The sequence below is a fragment of the Chiloscyllium punctatum genome, chromosome 15 (genome assembly GCF_047496795.1).
Source record: "Chiloscyllium punctatum isolate Juve2018m chromosome 15, sChiPun1.3, whole genome shotgun sequence".
Taxonomy (NCBI): Eukaryota; Metazoa; Chordata; class Chondrichthyes; order Orectolobiformes; family Hemiscylliidae; genus Chiloscyllium; species Chiloscyllium punctatum.
Window position 1 is genome coordinate 84209197 of NC_092753.1, and position 19632 is coordinate 84228828.

The 19632-nt window shown below is 40.9% G+C and overlaps 1 protein-coding gene across 2 annotated transcripts in view; it reads right to left on the reverse strand.

The window, feature by feature from the left end:
- Positions 1-1645: 1645 nt before the first annotated feature.
- The window catches only part of LOC140486476 (cell adhesion molecule DSCAM), a 693577-nt gene continuing 675590 nt past the window's right edge, over positions 1646-19632 (reverse strand). For both annotated transcript variants that reach the window (XM_072585696.1, XM_072585695.1), the window contains one exon: positions 1646-3729. In XM_072585696.1, coding sequence (XP_072441797.1) covers positions 3389-3729 — 341 coding nt within the window. In that variant the 3' untranslated portion in view covers positions 1646-3388. The remainder of the gene's footprint in view (positions 3730-19632) is intronic.

Here is a 19632-nt window from a genome sequence, read left to right on the forward strand (position 1 = left end):
CAATACACATGGTGCAAATGATAGCATTCAAATGTGTAATATTTGTGGCACATGTGGGCATTATAACCTGCAGATCTAATACATATAGGCTCATTGTAGGGGATATGTATATTATATCATTTAAAGAACTTCTCAGTTCTTAGCATTTAAACAAGAATTTTCCTTATCACATTTTTTTGGCACCATTGGGAACTTAAGTATGTTTCCAATAGTGCGTGAACTTAGCCACAAGAAGATTTGAGAAACGATTCATTCATTGATTCTGCTTCTTCTTGTGAGAAAGCACTTTCTCTGCGTTGATTGGTACATTTGAGATTGACAACTTGACATCTTTGGGAATTACATGCACAGACTATCACCTATCACTCCACTGCACATTGTGTTGAAATGCCAATCTGCTATCTCCAGATACTTGGCTACATTATCCATCCATGGCAGACAAGTGAATATCAGCTCATCTCACCAATTAGCCAGGTTACCTTGCACAGAGCAGTAGTTTTATTTGCTTGAGTAGTGAACTGTTCATCAGCTGTGCAGTGCAGGTGATATAAAGAGGATTCATACCATTATCTGCAGACCTGAGATTCGATTCGAGAATCATTATAGGAATGAATTATGTCAATTCTATCATTCTCCTGCTTTCACTTTTGCAACAATGGTGCCAAAGTGAACAATAATTGTCACTGCAGTTGATACCACTCTGTAATATTTTTCATTGTCTATGCCTTCAGTTAAACTGGTGCATGCACTTACATTATGTATCTAAACGTACTCAATAAATCTTGTCTGACCAACAACTGAATGCTCCACTTGTCAGTGAGACCAATTGTCTCTAGAACATATTGAGATAAACTCCAATTAGGCAGGTAATTTGGTCCATGCAGTTCATCCTGCCAAAGCACCCACAATCTCCCGGTCATGAACTTGTCTGTAACATGATTAAAATTGATGCTGGAATCTGTCAATGCATTCCAAAAGAAATTGTGCTAGGCTGCAGCTTCTTTAGACACATTCTGTATTTAACTAGAAGATGAATGATATACGTTATAAACATACCATATTAGATAACCATTAGATTATTTGAATTTTCTTTTGGAGTCTTGACAGTTTAACTTCATCAGATGAAAATCTTCTGCAAAACTCTCAACAATCTTCAAAATTGTCCTTGCTTGTGCTTTTAACAGAGGATCAGATGGCAAATAATAACAAATTAAACTACTACTTGCTATTGTTAATCTACATAGAACTTTCTCTTGAGTCAACATATTCATTGACATCACCTCTTCCCAAGACAAAAGCTGCATTGAGCAAGCGGTACAGGATTAAAACTTTTCTCATGTTTGCAATTCAATGAAAATTCATTGTAAAATCTGATGCTTCTACATCAGAAGCAGTGTGGTGAAAACTTAACTTCCATTTTCAAAGTACACTATGAGTGTCTGGTTTGTTGCTTTATAATTTTTAGACAGCCCACTCAAAAAGCCAAATTACCTCAACTAAACGTAGAGGGTTGAGAGTGTGTTGCTGGAAAAGCACAGCAGGTCAGGCAGCATTCGAGGAGCAGGAAAATCAACGTTTCGGGCCGGAGCCCTTCATCGATTTTCCTGCTCCTCGGATGCTGCCTGAACTGCTGTGCTTTTCCAGCAACACACTCTCAACTCTGATTTTCCAGCATCTGCAGACCTCACTGTCTCCTAAACATTGAGGGTTGCAAGCCTCATCACAACAATAATAGGAAGGAAATTCTGTAAGCTTATTGATTTTATATTTAAATCTCTTGAAAGATTGGAACACTCTCATTTCCAGCTGACAAGATGTGTGAGCATATACCAATGCACTGTAAATTATTCCTAACTCAGCTCTGGTTGAAAGGTGCAAACATCATGGTCATTGGCTCATAATTCCTTAAACAAGTTCATTCTGCTTTTGTTACACAGGAACTTGGCCAGTGTTTTTTTATTTTTCTTTTCGCTTCATTTTCTGCAATTTCAACCATTTATAATTAGGGTATTCGGATATTTATGAATAAGTAACATCTGCTTTGTGGGATTCTGCTTTTGGATGGCGCCTCATTACAGTGTAGCTGGCTCTGTTTCTGGAAAAAAAGCAGCAACCAGTGACTTACACAAAAAGCAAACCTTTCAGTATCAAATAAAACTATCAGTCATCCTCTCAGGGCAGCTGTTTCCTTATATCGTCAGGACCCTTTGTATAGTAGTGCATATATACGTATCTATATAATATATTTTTGTTTTCTTTTTGTTGTTCAAAATTTTTTTATTATAACAACAAGACTGAAAAGTTCTGCATGAGGCAACTGTTAAAATTTAACATCATAAAATACACACAAACACACTATGTAGCAAAGAATTAAAGGTCACCAAACTTTGGTTAGAACTTGAAGCCAGAACCTGTCTGACCAATGCAAGCTTCAGGAGGTAGACACACATGTAGCTGGAACATCAGTTATTATTGGGTTTTCCATCTTTCTCTCAATGTTTATTTACCTAAAATAAAGTTAGACCCATTTACATTTACACTTAGACAAATATATATGCATGTACGTATACTATATGTATGTAAACCACAGATATACACGTGCACTCTGTATGTGTGTGCATATATTATATATATAAATATGCATACACATATGAGTACAGGTAATGCATATATATATGGACTGCTGATCAATCAAGTTAAGGAAATATGTTGAGAAGCTTTCCCTTTGATACCCAGCCTTATGGGTTCTTAGTGTAATGTCACTTTAGATAGGTTAATTACATTTGAAAAAATATTCAGTAATGTTAGTCCCTAACCTAATGGACAATAGGAAAAAATGGAATTGAAGGATTCTGGCATGGTGGGCCTCCTTCTGTGCTGTGTTGTTCTACGATTCTACTTCTAGTTAACTGTAAAAGATGCGTGCATACTTGGCTTCAAAGTCGTCAATCAATCAGGGATCGCTGTTTCAACCACAAATGTAGCTTTTCTGTCTTTTTTTTTGTGCGATAGTTAAACCATTGAGATTCCCGTTTAAGTGGGTGACAGAAGTTCCTTCTCCTCTCTCCTTGTGTTTTTTTTTGCTATTGTCAATGTCTTCGTAATCTGCCTCCATGCATTTCATAGGAAACAAGTAAAAACACAATGATCTGTGCATATCAGACAATCAGGGGTGGGGATGGAGGAGGAGGGGTGGGGGGTGTTGTTTAAAAAAATGCACAGACATTCAGTTGCTCAGACATGTCACACCCTGGATCACAACAAAGTCTTTGCAATATCTGATTTTTTTTTAAATATTTTGGCAAATCTTTGATTATAAATATTGGAATCAGTAAAAAAAGGTAGCTTTAAATCGAACTATTTACAGCCTTGTACAGACATGCTGTTGTTATACCAGGGTGTAGGATTTTGCGTAAGGGTTGTTTCCTTGTTTCAAGTGACCGCGATTGTCCAGTAGAGATTCCTGGGAGCTGCTCAGTTTGGGAGCTTTGCCACGGTCTGCTCCCTCCCTCTGAGGTAATGTCGAGGCGGTGCTTGATTGCCATTGCTGTGTGTCCCTGGAAGCTACCTCCACTGGGATTGGCTCCATGACTTGTGTGCGTTTCATGGTGCTCCTTCTCTGTGGCTCCAGACAGGCATGCCCTTGACCAAGGTCTCTGCTTGGACCTGCCACCCCTCTGTGAATCAGGAAGTCCACCCTTAGGTATGGCGGAAGATGCATAAGGTCACCTGTGTAGACAATCACAACCGAATCATTCCTCTACATATAAAAACGTCACAAAATCATGCAAACTCACATAAGAAAACTATTTGGCCCATCATGTCTGTGCTGGCTCTTTCAAAGTGTCTTCCAATTGCTGCTAATCCCTTGTTCCTTCTCCCTGAAATTTTGCTCCATTTCAAGTATTGATATAATTCTCTTAAGAGAGTTAAATCTCCCTCGACCACTCTTATAGGGTCATGGAGTCATGGAGTTGTACAGCACAGACCCTTCAATCCAACTTATCTATGCTGACCAGATATCCCAAATAAATCCCGTCCCATTTGCCAGTATTGGGCCAATATTACCCTAAATTCTTCCTATTATGTACCCATCTAGATCCTTTTAAATGGTGTAATTGTATCAGCCTCCACCACTTCCCTTGGCAGCTCATTCCATACATGCACCACCATTGCGTGAAAATGTTGCCTCTTCGATCATTTTTAAATCTTCTCCCCTCCCCACCTCCCCCACACCTTAAACCAATGCCCTCTAGTTTTGGACTCCCCTATCCTGGGGAAAAGACCTTGGCTGTTCACCTATCCATGCCCCTCATGATTTTATAAACCTCTATAATGTTATCCTTCAGCCTCCAACTCTCTGGGGAAAACAGCCCCAGCCTATTCAGCCTCTCCCTATATCTCAAACTCTCCAATCCTGGCAACATCCTTGTAATTCTTTTCTGAACCCTTTCAAGTTTCACAACATCTTTCCTATAGCAGGGAGACCAGAATTGCACACAATATTGCAAAAATGATCTAACCAATGTCTTATACAGCCTCAACATGACCTCCCAACTCCTACACTCAATGCACTGACCAATAAAGGCCAATGTACTGAATGCCTCCTTTACTATCCTGTCTAACTGTGACTCCACTTTCACAGAACTATGAACCTGCACTCCAAGGTCTCTTTGTTCAGCAACAATCGTCCGGACTTGACCATTAGTGTATAACTCCTGCCCTGATTTGCCTTTCCAAAATGCAGCACCTCATATTTCTCTCAATTAAAATCCACCTGCCACTCCTCTGCCCATTTGAACAAGGTCTCATTGAACTCTGAGATAACCTTCTTCACTGTCCACTACCTCTCATAACGGATAACAATAATTCTGCATTAAATTGCATAAAAGAATTTCTTTTCATCTTACCTCTTTCTCTGTCTTTTGCTTACTGACCCTTACGTCTGTGTAACTAATTTGCTTGATTTGCTCTATAGGATTTTCACCATCATTATTAAATCTCTCCTAATGTTCTCTGCTCCCAGGAGAGCTGTTCTTCTTTATGACTGAAAGCCCTCATTACTGTTAGCATTCTGGTAAACCTCCTCTTCAATCGGTCCAAATCCCTGACAGCCTTCCCAAAGTATGGTGTCCAGAATTGGACATAATAATCCATCTGAGGCCTAATCAGTATTGTACAAATGCGAGCATCTGAATTGCCCTTTATAGCTGTTACAGTTTAATTCCAATTGAGTTTGCGTGCTCCGATCAGAAATATTACAACACACATCTGGAGCAGGTGGAACTTGAACCCGAGTCTCCTGGCACAGAGTTAGGGACCCTACCACCGCGCCGCAAGAGCCCTTGAAAAGAGGAAAAATTTAGTTGGCCCTCTTGCTAAAATGGAAACAGTTCCTGATTTATGGAGCAACACTGTGTGTGCTGATTAAACTGACCAACTGCTAGTCACTAATGCTACATTTTTATACAATTACCACTGAGTTCTATAACCAACACAAAATTGTGGTGTATTGTTGTTGGAGGATGGACTATAGCAACTTACCAGCATTGTCAGCACCTTTTGGTCATGTTGTCTCCTGCAGCAGTGACTTACCTGAGACACCCTGCCATCCCAGCTCCGCTGGACTCTGGGGGAGGGTGGAGACCCCCAGGCTTGATCTTGCAACCCCGCTGCCATGTGAGGCATTTAAGTGGTCAACTAAGGACTATTTAACGGCCTCATCCCACCATCCTGGGCCCTAACCCCATTGCGAAGTGGTGAAAGTGAGGACTGCAGATGGTGGAGATCAGAGTCCAGAGTGTGGTGCTGGAAAAGCACAGCAGGTCAGGCAGCATCCAAGGAGCAGGAAAATCAACATTTTGGGCAAAAGCCTTTCATCAGGAATTAGGCTGGGAGCCTCGGGGGGTGGGGCTGGGGGAAAGTAGGTGAGAGTGCAATAGGTGGATGGAGGTGGGGGTAAGGGTGATAGGTCAGGGGAAGGTGGAGTGGATAGGTGGGAAGGAAGATAGACAGGTGAGACAGGTTATGAGGGTGGTGCTAAGTTGGAAGGTTGGAGCTGGGGTAAGGTGGGGGATGGGAAAATGAAGAAACTGGTGAAGTCCACATTGATGCCATGGGGTTGAAGGGACCTGAGGCGAAAGATGAGGTGTTCTTCCTCCAGGCTTCAGGTGGTAAGGGAGTGGCGATGGAGGAGGCCCAGGACCGACATGTCTTCAGCAGAGTGGGAGGGGGAGTTGAAATGTTCGGCCATGGGGCGGTGGGGTTGGTGTGGGTTTCCCGGAGATGTTCTCCGAAGCGCTCTGCGAGTAGACATCCTGTCTCCCCAGTATAGAGGACATTGTACCGGGAGCAATGAATATAGTAAATGACATGTGTGAAAGTGCGGGTGAAACTTTGGTGAATGTGGAAGGCTCCTTTGGAGCCTGGGACGGATGTGAGGGGGGAGGTGTGGACACAGGTTTTGCAATTCCTGCGGTGGAAGGGGAAGGTGCTGGGAGGGGAGGGTGGATTGTTGGGAGGGCATGGATACCTTGATACTGTCTTATCCCCCGGTCCAGGAACTTCCCACTTATATTCAGGACACCATCCATGACCTCCATTTCCTCCAAGACTTCTGGTTCCCTGGCCCCCAACACCTCATCTTCACCATGGACATCCAGCTCCTATACACTTCCATCCATCATGACCAGGGCCTCCAAGGCCTCTGTTTCTTCCTCTCCCGACGTCCCCTCCAGTACCCTTCCACCAGTCTAATTCGTTTGGCTGAACTGGTCCTCTCAACAATTTCTCCTTCGAATCGTCTCACTTCCTCCAGATGAAAGGGGTAGCCATGGGCACCCGTATGGGCCCCAGATATGCCTGCTGTTTGTTGGATACGTGGAACAGTTTATCTTCCACAGTTACACTGGCACCACTCCCCACCTTTTCCTCCGCTACATTGATGACTGCATCGGTGCCACCTCGTCCTCCCACAAGGAGGTTGAACAGTTCATCAACTTCACCAACACCCTGACCTTAAATTCACCTGGAATATCTCTGACACCTCCCTCCCCTTCCTGGACTTCACCATCTCCATCACTGACCTTTTCTACAAACTCACTGACTCCCACCCTGCTTTCTGCAAAAAGGTTACCCCTTATTCCCAATTCCTCCACCATATCTGCTCCCAAGAGGACCAGTTCCGCTACAGAACACACCAGATGGCTTCCTTCTTTAAAGACTTCAATCTCTCCTGCACCTCTGCCCTCGAACCCCACCCCCCCAACCACAACAAGGACAGAACTCCCCCCAACATCCCCCAGTCCTCACCTTCGACCACCACCTTCCGTGTGCATCGCGTCATTCTCTGCCATTTCCACCACCTACAAACAGACCCCACCACCAGAGATATATTTCCCTCCCTATCCCTATCCGCTTTCCATAAAGACCGTTCCCTCCATGACTCCCTCTTCAGGTCTAAGCCCCCCCAACGACCCACCCTCCCCTCCCTGCTTGCTGATCTCTCCTTGCTGATCTCTCCCCATTTCCCCTATTCTGTGACCACACTGCACCAAACTCTCAATACCTGTAATCCTCAGTTGGTTCTTATTAAATATAGTTAGAGAACCATCAGTGCAGATACCAACTGTTTGCCATAGAGGGCTACAAAGCAACAAGCTTATCACTTCTAACATTACAGTGTACACAATTAAGTAAGGAAAATAACGTTTGCTGAAGGCGTAATAAAAGTGAGATGCACATCACTTAACAGTTCCAACATTTCAACTTGGAAAATGTCTGAATAAAAGATGAAGGAATGATATTAGCAATGTGACATAAAAACGGTTAACTGTCTACAAAGTATCTGAATACAATCCACCTCATGTATTTTTCACAGGTGCTGAAGATCCCATTCTCGCTCCCACCCACCAATGTCCCAACATGATACTTTCTAGTGAAGTGAACACAAACATTTCAGAAACCTTCCAGCATCAGTCTGGTGCAGATAATTAGCACAGTATCCTGTTTCCAAAAGAGTAAAAGGATCAGTTATTTTCTGGCCGCGTCTATGTTAAAGGGAAAGGGCACTTTCCAAGCAAGATCTATCATTCTTAAAAACTTATCCACAGAGTTTTCTCAAAAGAAATCCTTTATGATAGAGCTCTACCACTGGACCTTCTATTTATTTATTTGCATCTGGTCTGGATGTGAGAATACTAAAGAGTGGTTAACAGAAGAAGAAAAAATAAGCATTAATATTTAAAAGCACACACACACAATTCATAACCTTTAAAGAAACTAGCAATAACTTTCCAAGATGCTATGGAATCATACAAAAACAACAATGGCTTGCATTTATATGGCATGTTGAAAATAGTATAATGTCCCAAGGAGTTTGAAGGAATGTTATCACATAAACTTTGTCACTGAGCCACATTGTAAAAGAGGAAAGAGGGAAAAAGTCCTGGAGGGTTAGGATTGGAATTCCAGAGACAAAGTCTCAGCTGCTGTAGGTGTGACTATGAACAATGGGAAATCACAGGGATTTACAAGAGGCCAGTGAATAGCATCTCCTTTCCACATCTCATTGTGTAGTCATTCTACATCCTTCCTAAAATAGGGGGCATAATTCAGTCCTATTCCCTATGGCTTATATGGAATTGACGTGCAGCTTCAGAACATGGTGGAATAATCCCTATTATCAAGATTAGGCCCTTACATGCCTGAACTTTGTTCCCACAATGAGCCAGGAGGAGAGGATTTCTGTGTTCTAGACATAGAACAATACAGCACAGAACAGGCCCTTCGGCCCACGATGTTGTGCCGAACTTCTATCCTAGATTAAGCACTCATCCATGTACCCATCCAAATGCCGCTTAAAGGTCGCCAATGATTCTGACTCTACCACTCCCACGGGCAGCGCATTCCATGCCCCCACCACTCTCTGGGTAAAGAACCCACCCCTGACATCTCCCCTATACCTTCCACCCTTCACCTTAAATTTATGTCCCCTTGTAACACTCTGTTGTACCCGGGGAAAAAGTTTCTGACTGTCTACTCTATCTATTCCTCTGATCATCTTATAAACCTCTATCAAGTCACCCCTCATCCTTCGCCGTTCCAACGAGAAAAGGCCGAGAACTCTCAACCTATTCTCATACGATCTATTCTCCATTCCAGGCAACATCCTGGTAAATCTCCTCTGCACCCTCTCCAAAGCTTCCACATCTTTCCTAAAGTGAGGCGACCAGAACTGCACACAGTACTCCAACTGTGGCCTAACCAAAGTCTGTACAGCTGCAACATCACCTCACGACTCTTGAATTCAATCCCTCTGCTAATGAATGATAATACTCCATAGGCCTTCTTACAAACTCTATCCACCTGAGTGGCAACCTTCAAAGATCTATGTACATAGACCCCAAGATCCCTCTGTTCCTCCACCCGACTAAGAACCCTACCATTAACCCTGTATTCCACATTCTTATTTGTCCTTCCAAAATGGACAACCTCACACTTGGCAGGGTTGAACTCCACCTGCCACTCCTCAGCCCAGCTCTGCAACATATCTAAGTCCCTTTGCAAATGACAAATGCCCTCCTCACTGTCCACAACTCCACCTATCTTCGTATCATCTGAAAATTTACTGACCCACCCTTCGACTCCCTCATCTAAGTCATTAATAAAAATTACAAACAGTTCTGCTTCATTTTTGTATCCAAGTGTCAGGATATTAGGATGTCTGCATAGAGCTGTAGTCTAGTGTTGGGATATCAGGATATAGAGTCATAGAGTCATAGAGATGTACAGCACGGAATCAGACCTTTTGGCCCAACCCGTCCATGCTGACCAGATATCCCAACCCAATCCAATCCCATTTGCCAGCACTTGGCCCATATCCCTCCAAACCCTTCCTATTCATATACCCATCCAGATGCTTTTTAAATGTTGCAATTGTACCAGCCTCCACCACATCCTCTGGCAGCTCATTCCATACACATACCACCCTCTGCATGAAAAAAGTTGCCCCTTAGGTCCCTTTTATATCTCTCCCCTCTCACGCTAAATCTATGCCCTCTTGTTCTGGACTTCCCCCACCCCAGGGAAAAGTCCTTGTCTATTTATCCTATCCGGGCCCCTCTTGATTTTATAAACTGATAGAAGGTCACCCTCAGCCTTCAATACTCCAGAGAAAACAGCCGCAGCTTATTCAGCCTCTCCTTATAGGCTCAAATCCTCCAACCCTGACAACATCTTTGTAACTCTTTTCTGAACCCCCTTTCATGTTTCACAACATCCTTCCAAAAGGAAGGAGACCAAATATCTGGAATTAAAGTCAAATGATGACCATGAAACCATTGCTGAATATTATTAAATACCCACCTTGTTCACGAATATCCTTTGGTGAAGGAAAACTGCTTTCCTTACCTGGTCTGGCTACATATGATTCTAGACCCACAGCAATGTAGTTGGCTCTCAATTGCCATCTGAAATAGGCAACTGGAATCAGTTGTATCAATTCATAAAAAGATCTCAAAAACTTGCACAGTCCTCCTTACTAATATCGGGAGTGGAAGGGATGGAGGATGCAATGTGTATACTGCCATATTGGGTAAGTTGGCTTACAGATGAGTCAAGCAATAGTCTGACATTGTCACACTCACTGAATACTCAACTTCTTAACAATGTCCCAGATAACACCATCACCATCCCCCCCTGGGTTTTTCAGTTTCTACTGGCAGAATGGACAGGGCTTTGCAGTCAGGAAGGAGTTGCCCCATCAGCCCTCAGCATTGACCATGGACTCCATTAAGTCTCATGGCACCAGGTCAACATGGACAGGGAAACTTTCTGCTAATTACCCCTACTGTTTTACATTGAAAATACCCACCATCATGCTGTGTAGCAATATCAAGATGCTAAATGGATGGATTTCAAGTAGATCTAAAACTCAAATCATGAGGTATTTGAGCCATCATCAGGAGTAGAATTGTACCCCAATGAGCAGCCTCATTGTCCAGAATATCCCCATTCTACTGTTACCTTCTGTGCCCATATCCTGGATGGGTGCAGCCTCATAACATCCAAGAAATTCAAGAATAGCTTCCCACACATCAACAGGTTTAAGAACAGCTTCCTACATACCAGCTGTAACCTTGTATGCCTTGCTCTGTCTAAGCACCCTATGACCTGTATGTCCTTGTTTGCTATGATCTGCCTGTATTGCTTGCAAATAAAGCTTTTCACGCCACTTAGGTACATACAACTACAATAAATCAAATCAAATCAACACCTTCCAAGTCAAAGTAATCCAGCAGTCTGTTCACTATCTTCAACAGCACTGTGCACGATCTACAAGATACAAACAGCAATGCTTGAAGGTACCTTCGATAGCATGTTCCAAACTGACCTCTGCCATCGGGAAGGACAAGGAGAGCAGATATATGGGAACACCACCAGCTACGAGGTTCTCTCCAAGACCCACATGATTCTGACTTGGAACTCCTGCACTGTCACTGGGTCAGAGTCCTGGGCCTCTTTTATTAATAGCACTTTGGATGCACCTACACCACAAGGACTGCAGCTGTTCAAGAAGGCAGCTCACTGCCAATTTCTCAAGGACATTTAGGGAAGTTCAATAAAAACTGTGTCAAAATCCTAGCAGTCCCTTCTCAAGAGCACTGTGAACATATCTACACGACAGACATTGCAGCTGTTCAAGAAGGCAGCTCACCACTATTTTCTCAAGGTCAGTAAAGAATAGGCAATAAATGCAGGCTTAGCCAATAATGACCACATCCTGTGAAATGATTAATTTAATAAAGCCAAACTAGAATTGCGGGAATCTCTGTTTAGACAGTGTTAGTCAGTTGGCAAAGGTATGGTTAACTTTAGCCATAGTGGGTTTGGGAATGGCAAAGATCAACCAGGCTTTCTGATCCTACAGGTAAAAGAAGCCTCAGTGATTAATGGATCAAGATTGTGCATGATGAGAATGAGAGTTCTGAAGTCACTGTTTTGGAGGGAACCATTGGAAATTGAATTAACTCAGTCAATGAAGTTAAGTGAAATCCTAGAGATTGGAATGGAAGGTTAGGAAGAATGAGTTTCAGAGACTATCGAAGAAATTAGGCCTGGCGCTGGCCAAGATATGAATAATGGAGTCACTACATACAGGTTGCAGCATTGATTTTTGTCTTACTTAGTTGAAGGCATTTTGCTTGATCTGCAATTTCATTTCAAATAATAAAACAGCCAGAGAACTGAGGGTGTATCAGAGAAACAAATGTGGATATTGCATGTGCAAATTTGACACCATATTTATGGATGAGGTAACACCATACCTGACAATCAAAGAAAACATGGAGAGAAGTCCATTAGAAGACGCCATGTGGGTGTAGCAGGAGAAACCTTTACATAAGGTGAAATGACAATGCAGGGAATAGGAGTGGAGTCGGATGGAGCATTATGTTTAGAATAGATAGAACGGTATGCTTGCTCGCATGAAAATCAACTGCAATAGAGCATTCAGCCCTTCGAGCCTACTGCATTATTCAATGATTTCACGGTTGATCTGATTGTAACCTCAAATCCACAATCCTGCCTACCACCACTAATGTAGCATTCTCTTGCTCAACAAGAGTTTATCTACCCCTGCATTAAAAATATTCAACAACTCTTCTTCCATCACTTTTTCAGGAAGAGAATTTGAAGACCGATGACTTTCAATGAGAAAAGAAAATTACTTGATCTGTTTTAAATGGATGATCTTTAAACCGTGACCTCGAGTTCTAGATTCTCCCACAATAGGAAACATTCTTCTCCACACTTACACTGCAAAGATGCCTCATGGTCTTATATGTTTCAATAAAGTCATCCTCACTTCTCTGAACTCCAGCAGATGCAAACCTAGCTTGACTAATCATGAGACAACCCTCTCATTGCAGGTATTACTCTGATAAACTGTCACCGAATTGCCTACAATTTATTTACACCTCTCCTTAAGTAAGAAGCCAATGTACATAGTACTCCAGAGTTGGTTTCTTTGGTTCCTTGTGTAACTCAAGCGTGACCTCTCTTACGCTTGTAGTCAATTCCCTTTGAGATCAATAACCATCTATCAGATTTCCCAGTTATTTGCTGTAATTCATGCATGAGGACATGAAGAGCCATCTGCACCTCAGAGCACTGCAATCTCTCACCAATTTGATAATAAGTTTCCTTTTTATGTTTTCAGCCAAAATGGGCAAAATGATATTTTCCCACATTATACACTGCCCCCTCACCTAATTGATATATATCTGGTATATCTAATTTATATCTATGTCATCTTCACGACTTAGTGAGTCAATCTTCTACTCATGGCAATATATTATCCACTACACCACGAGGAATTTATTATTTTATACAATCATACAGCACGAAAACAGACCTTTTAGTTGATCTCATCCTTGCTGATCAGGTTTCAACATAACTAGTCCCATTTGCCTATGTTTGGCCCTTATCCCTCTAAACCTTTCCTATACATGTACCTGTCCAAACGTATTGTAAATGTTGTAATTGTCCCAGCTTCTACCTCAGGCAGCTCATTCTATACATGCTCTGCCCTCCGCCTGAAAATGTTGCCTGTCAGGCCCCAATTAAATCTTTCACCTCTCACCTTAAACCTATGCCTTCTAGTTTTGGACTGTCCTCCTTTGGAAAAAGGAGTTTGTCTATTTACCCTATCCATGCTTCTCATGATTTTATAAACCTCTATAAGGTCACCCCTCAGCCTTCGATGCTCCAGGGAAAAGGTCCTAGGTTCTATAACCTCTGCTAAAAAAACCTTTGATGTAGCATCTCACCAAATGCCTTTTGGAAATCTAAGTATAATACATGCACTAGTTCTCCATGATAATGTGTTAACTTTTCAATTAACTTCAATAGATTGGGCAGACATGATTTCCCTTTCACAAAACCGTGTTAACTCTGCCCATCTACCTTGAACCATGCTATATCTTCTTTTATAATAGTGTCTAACACATCACATTTGACAGATGAACATTAGAATAAGTAACTAAGTATATTATATATATAGAATATATATTTACACATGCTGGGCACAAAGATATATAGAAAAAATGAAGGAACAATTACAATTAGATGTATGGTTTAGTTAGAAGATTGCAGGTTGAATCTACTGACTGGCATTAATAATAAGCTACAATAAAACAAAGAACTGTTTGGATGCTGAAAATTTAAAACAAAAATAGAAATTTCTGGAGAAACTAAGCAGATCTGGCAGCATTTTTGGAGAGAAAGCTGATTTAACATTTCAAGTCTCATGACCCTTCTTCAGTCACTGGTCTCGAAAACATAAACTCTGCTAGTTTTGACAATCTATCAACAAACACATCGAGTTAGACCCAATCTACCACCCCATGAGAAAAAGAACAGGAAATGACATCACCACAGAAAATGACAGCACCACAGAAAATGACATCACTAACCCAAAGAAACCCAGACATATAAATAAAAAGCAGGAATCATGTACACTGCTTCGCCTGAGGCCCACTGAAGATGTTACCTAGTAGGGTGACGAAATGTCTAGAAATGAACCTCCCAGCTCAGCGAGCAAACCTACATCCATAAACTCTGCTTTCTCTCCATTAATAATGAGCTATATTTTTTCAGATGTTATAGCTAAAAGTTAATGGTTAATATTAGTGCAATGAAGATTTTTCTGATGCTTAACTGGCTTCATTATGATATTACATTCTCTTCTTTCTAATTCCGGCCATTTGTTTTGAAAGTTGGAGCATGTTTTGAATAATTAGGTCTCAGTTGTTTGATGAATGATATTTTTATGATCATTTATTTTGAATCCCAGTTTTTAGACATTTGCATGGTTGCAGACCAATCACTCAAACAAGGAAAACACAACAGTGAGTCTCTCAAATTCAAACAAAAACAGTAATTGCTGGAAAAGTTCAGCAGGTCTGGCAGCATCTGTAGAGAGAAATCTGAGTTAACACTTCTTTGGGTTCTTTTAGCATCTACAGTTCTTTCGACTTTTTCGTTCAATGAGTCCTCAAAGCCTGAAAAGACCAGGTCGAGTCAATCTATCCCTGGTACAGGACATGTTAGGAGATATATGTGTATGAGAGAGAGGATTGACTGCAAGAGACTGAAATTACAGGGCCTCTGGCATATTCAAAATTTTAAAATTTCAGTCCTCCTGGGGGCTTGCTGATTTATTGAGGTAATGAGCTTAAATGGATTCATTTCGAGTTTACACTTTTGTGAAAAATGATGGCTGGAGGGAGAAAGGACACAATCCAGTACATTTCAGAACTGAAAAAAGAAATGGGCAAGGTAGTTCTGCATTATATCCAGCCTTCAGTGCCATACCACTAACAGCATTGCAGGAAGATTTGATTAGGCTGATCTCCATCCTGCTTTTGTAGGCATATGACAGCCACGAAAAATGGTCTACACGCACATACACACCACACTTTTTCTGATATTTAGCAATGAGTTTTCTACCTTTCAAGGTAAAGATACCACTGTTACATTTTTCCACTTCTTCATCAACGTTATCCTCTCTGTCATATCTACTATGCATGGATGCAGAACAAAGATGTATTTTGCCAATCTCAGAAAAAAACACAAGATGATATTTTCCTTAGCAAAAACACAAGATGATATTTTCCTTAGCAAAATGCATTTACACAGGATTTGCAACCTCAAGATCTGCAAAAGCATCTTAGGGACAACAAAGTTGTGTCTGAAGTACTGTCATTGTTCTAATGTAGGAGATGGGTGGCCAATTTATAAACAACAGTCTGATAGACAATCTGAGAACTTCGATAGGCTAATTCAAAACAGTGCTGTCAGATTTTATATACCATCTGAGAGAGAAGCTGAGACTGTTTTAGCTTCCAAATGAAAAACAATGCAGTGCCCCTCAATATTACATGAGAGTACAAGCGAAAATGTATGTTAAAGAATTTGGAAGGGGCTTTGGGCCAAAAGGTATTCTGACCCTGAGGTATGGGTACAATTAACTGAGCCGTGGCGGCTATCTTGTGGCTCTTGTCATCCATCTGCCTTGCAATCTATGGCTGTTAATCAAGGGATGAATTTTGAGTTGTATTACGTCACTGTTGCAAATATCTAGCTCACAGTTCATGTGCTTCAATGTATGATTTTTATTTGGGAATTAAAGACTTAACTGCAGAAAATGAGGAAAAATGCAATTAAAGCCAGCTTGGGGTCCATTACATTGTAAAGCATTGGGGACCATGTTGACTTAAAAGATTAAAAGCTGCAAAGGTAAGATCATAAAGCACCTTTCAATGTTAACAAATTGGAGACATGATATTTATAATCCTTGCATTAGGAGAGATGCTTTGTTTTGGAACCTAGAGATGCATTAGCTTAAAAGCAGTCAGTAAAATATGAAAGATTATAAAACCAATTTACTTCATCAAATCAAAGAAGAAATTGTAAATGAGGGATAATTAGGTGAAAGATGGTTTGAGAACATCCCAGAATAGGCTACATTACCATGGAGAAGGATGGAGCATAGTGATGGTCTTTACTTTTGATTTATCTGGGTATTTGTTGGGAAAACGAGTTACGATTTAGACCTGGTGTGGTTTGTGACACACTTTGAGAAGACAGCCAAAGTAAATGATAGTTAGCTAGATCTGTTACTGTTGACAAACAATAAACTAAATTCAATATTCATTGTGTAGAATGTGGCTGAGGCTTAATCTCAATTTAAATCTTTTGAGAGTACAGAAACTAGAAGAATGCCTATTTGGAAACTAGTGCAAGAATCTACAATGATCCACAACAGAACCTTGTGCCAAAGAAAATAACAAGCAGATTAGCTTGAAAGTATTGAAAATTAACCAATTATTGAGGCACTTAAAGTCAAGAGGATATAAATGTTTGCTTTACTTCTGAAAATATGATTCATTCATGGGATGTGGGCTTTGTTGGCTAAGCAAGCATTTATTACTCTTGAGATGGTGGCGTCCTGTTATGTGCTGGGTATGGCTCCAAGCAGTGAAGAGATTCTCCAATTCCTATTCACTCCAATTACTATTCACTCCAATTCAGTTAGGGCTCCTTGAAGCCTTATTCAGGTAAACAGTCCTTTGATGTCAAAGGCAGTCACTCTCACCTATCCTTGGAGTTCAGCTCTTTTGCCCTTGTTTGGACCAAAGCTGTAGTGAGATCAGAAGTCGCGTGATCCTGGTGAACCTCAACTGAGTGTCAGTGAGTAGGTTAATTATTTGCAACTGCCACTTGATGACACTACCAATGACCCCTTCCTTCTCTTTATTACAAAATGATTAGTGTAGACTGACAAGATGGTAATTGCCTGAGTTGGATTTGCCCTGCTTTTTGTGGACAGGACATACCTGGGCAAATTTCCACATTGTTAGATAGATACCATTGTCATAATTGTACTGCAACAGCTTGGCTCAGATAACAGCTACATCTGGAGCACAAGTCTTCAGTGCTATTATCGGAATGCCGTCAGGGCCCATAGACTTTACAATAGCTAGTGCCTTTAGCTCTTTCTTGATAATTTGGAACAAATTGAACTAACTAAAGGTGATGCTAAGGAGAATTTTCAAGACAGTTGAGGCTTATTTATAGGTGGCAGAATTAAGTAAATTTTAGATTGAAGTGTTTTACAGGGAAGTCCTTGGGGAGAGTAAGAGGTAAACCTGAGTGTATAACATACATTTGTTAGACACCATATTGCTAAATTGATTTGTTTTATACACAACTAAGTTTATTTTGAGAAACCATGTGCAATCTTGTGGGGTATATCTATTTAGTTAAAACAAAATGCTTGGGTTTCTCTTTAAAGGTTAATGGTCCTTAACTAGATCATAACATTACAATTATGTGGTTTCGTGAACTCATCTAATGTTGACCATTTTACAGTCAGACATTAAAATAAGTGACTTTGGACTCAGTATTCCTGTGTCAGTGTAGTCAATATTTTATAATGCAAAGATCTTAAGAACAGTTAGAAATGAAATAAAGACCAATATTTTTAGAATGAAATCATTTTATTTGGATTCCTGAAGTGCTCCTTCATGGTTTCTTAAAACTGTAATGTGACTGATTACTGAAATTTAGCATAAAAGGATGGGAGACATGGAGAGAAAAATAATGTTTGAGTGAAGAGGACTCAGGTCCCTGAAGGGATTAGTGGTGTATGCATTAGCAGGCTAATAAATGTCTTCTCCCTTTATTGGACAAATATTTAAGTACAGCAGCATCAATAAAGCAAACTTCCAAGAAAATCAAATACTGTAATCCCAACAAACGATTCTGGTTCTTTACTTACTCTACCACCTCTGTCCTAAATGACAAATCTTTCCCAGAATGGCTGTTAGATGAGTTAAGATTGTCTCATTGAGATGCACCTTTGATATGTCAATGAGGTTAGCTGATAAAGTCAGTAATTGATAGCAATCTTAGATTTGAGGAACAAATGGAAGGAATTATGTAGTATCTTATAATGCCTTCAAAAGATCTCAAAATGCTTCTCACAATGAGCTAATGTGAGTGAAGTGTGTTTTTCTTTCACAAACAATGCTCTAGTCATTTGGTTACACACAACGATGAGTTGAATAATCAACATGTGTGGACTTTGCTAAGAAAGGAATATTGGCCTGAGCTCAGCTCGTAGCTTTCACCTTTATCAGTGCCACGAGAACAGGAACCGAAGGAGTGTTCTGAGGAAGGGTCACCAGACAAATTTAATTTCTCTTCACAGATGCTGCCACACCTGCTGAGCTTTTCCAGCAATGTCAGTTTTTGTTAGGAACTGGAGGAGGCTGTTCAGCCACTTCAGCCTCTTTCACCATTGAATTTGAAGATGGTCGGCTTGTTTTTTCACTTTTGCCTTGGTCCCAAATTTTTAATAACACTTGCCTAACAAAATTCTAGCAAGTTAGTTTTGAAAAAGGAGTGGAAGAGTAAGTGGTGAGGGCAACATAAACATTTTGCAGAAGGATGTAGACAGGTTAGGTGGGCAAAAACTTGGCAGATAAAATATAGTGCTGGCAAATGTAGGTAATGCACTTTGGCAGGAAGAATAGAGAAGTTCAATTTTACTTAAATGGACAAAAACTGTAGAAAGCAACAGAGCAGAGAGATTTGGGAGTCCTCGTCCATGAATCATAAAAGACTAGCATTGACGTGCAGTGGGTATTAGGGAAGGCAAATGGACCGTTGGCCTTTATTACAGAGGGAATGGAATATGAAAGTAGTCAGTTTGCTAAAACTAGATTAGAGTGGTGCTAGACAAGGCACTAGTCACACTACAGCTGGAATACTGTGAATAGTTTTGGGCCCCTTATCTAAGAGAAGATATATTGGTACTGGAGGTAGTCTTGAGAAAGTTCACTCAGCTGATTCCAGGTATGTAGCGAGGTACAAGGACAGGTTATGAGTAGGTTGAGCCTACATTCATTGGTATGTAGAAAAATAAGAGGCAACTTATTGAAACCTACAAAATCCTTAGGGGACTTAACATAATAGATGTGGAAAAGCCATTTTAACCTTGTGGGAGATCTAAGATCATGGGAAATAATCTCCGAATCAGGGATTTCACATTTAAGACAGATGAAA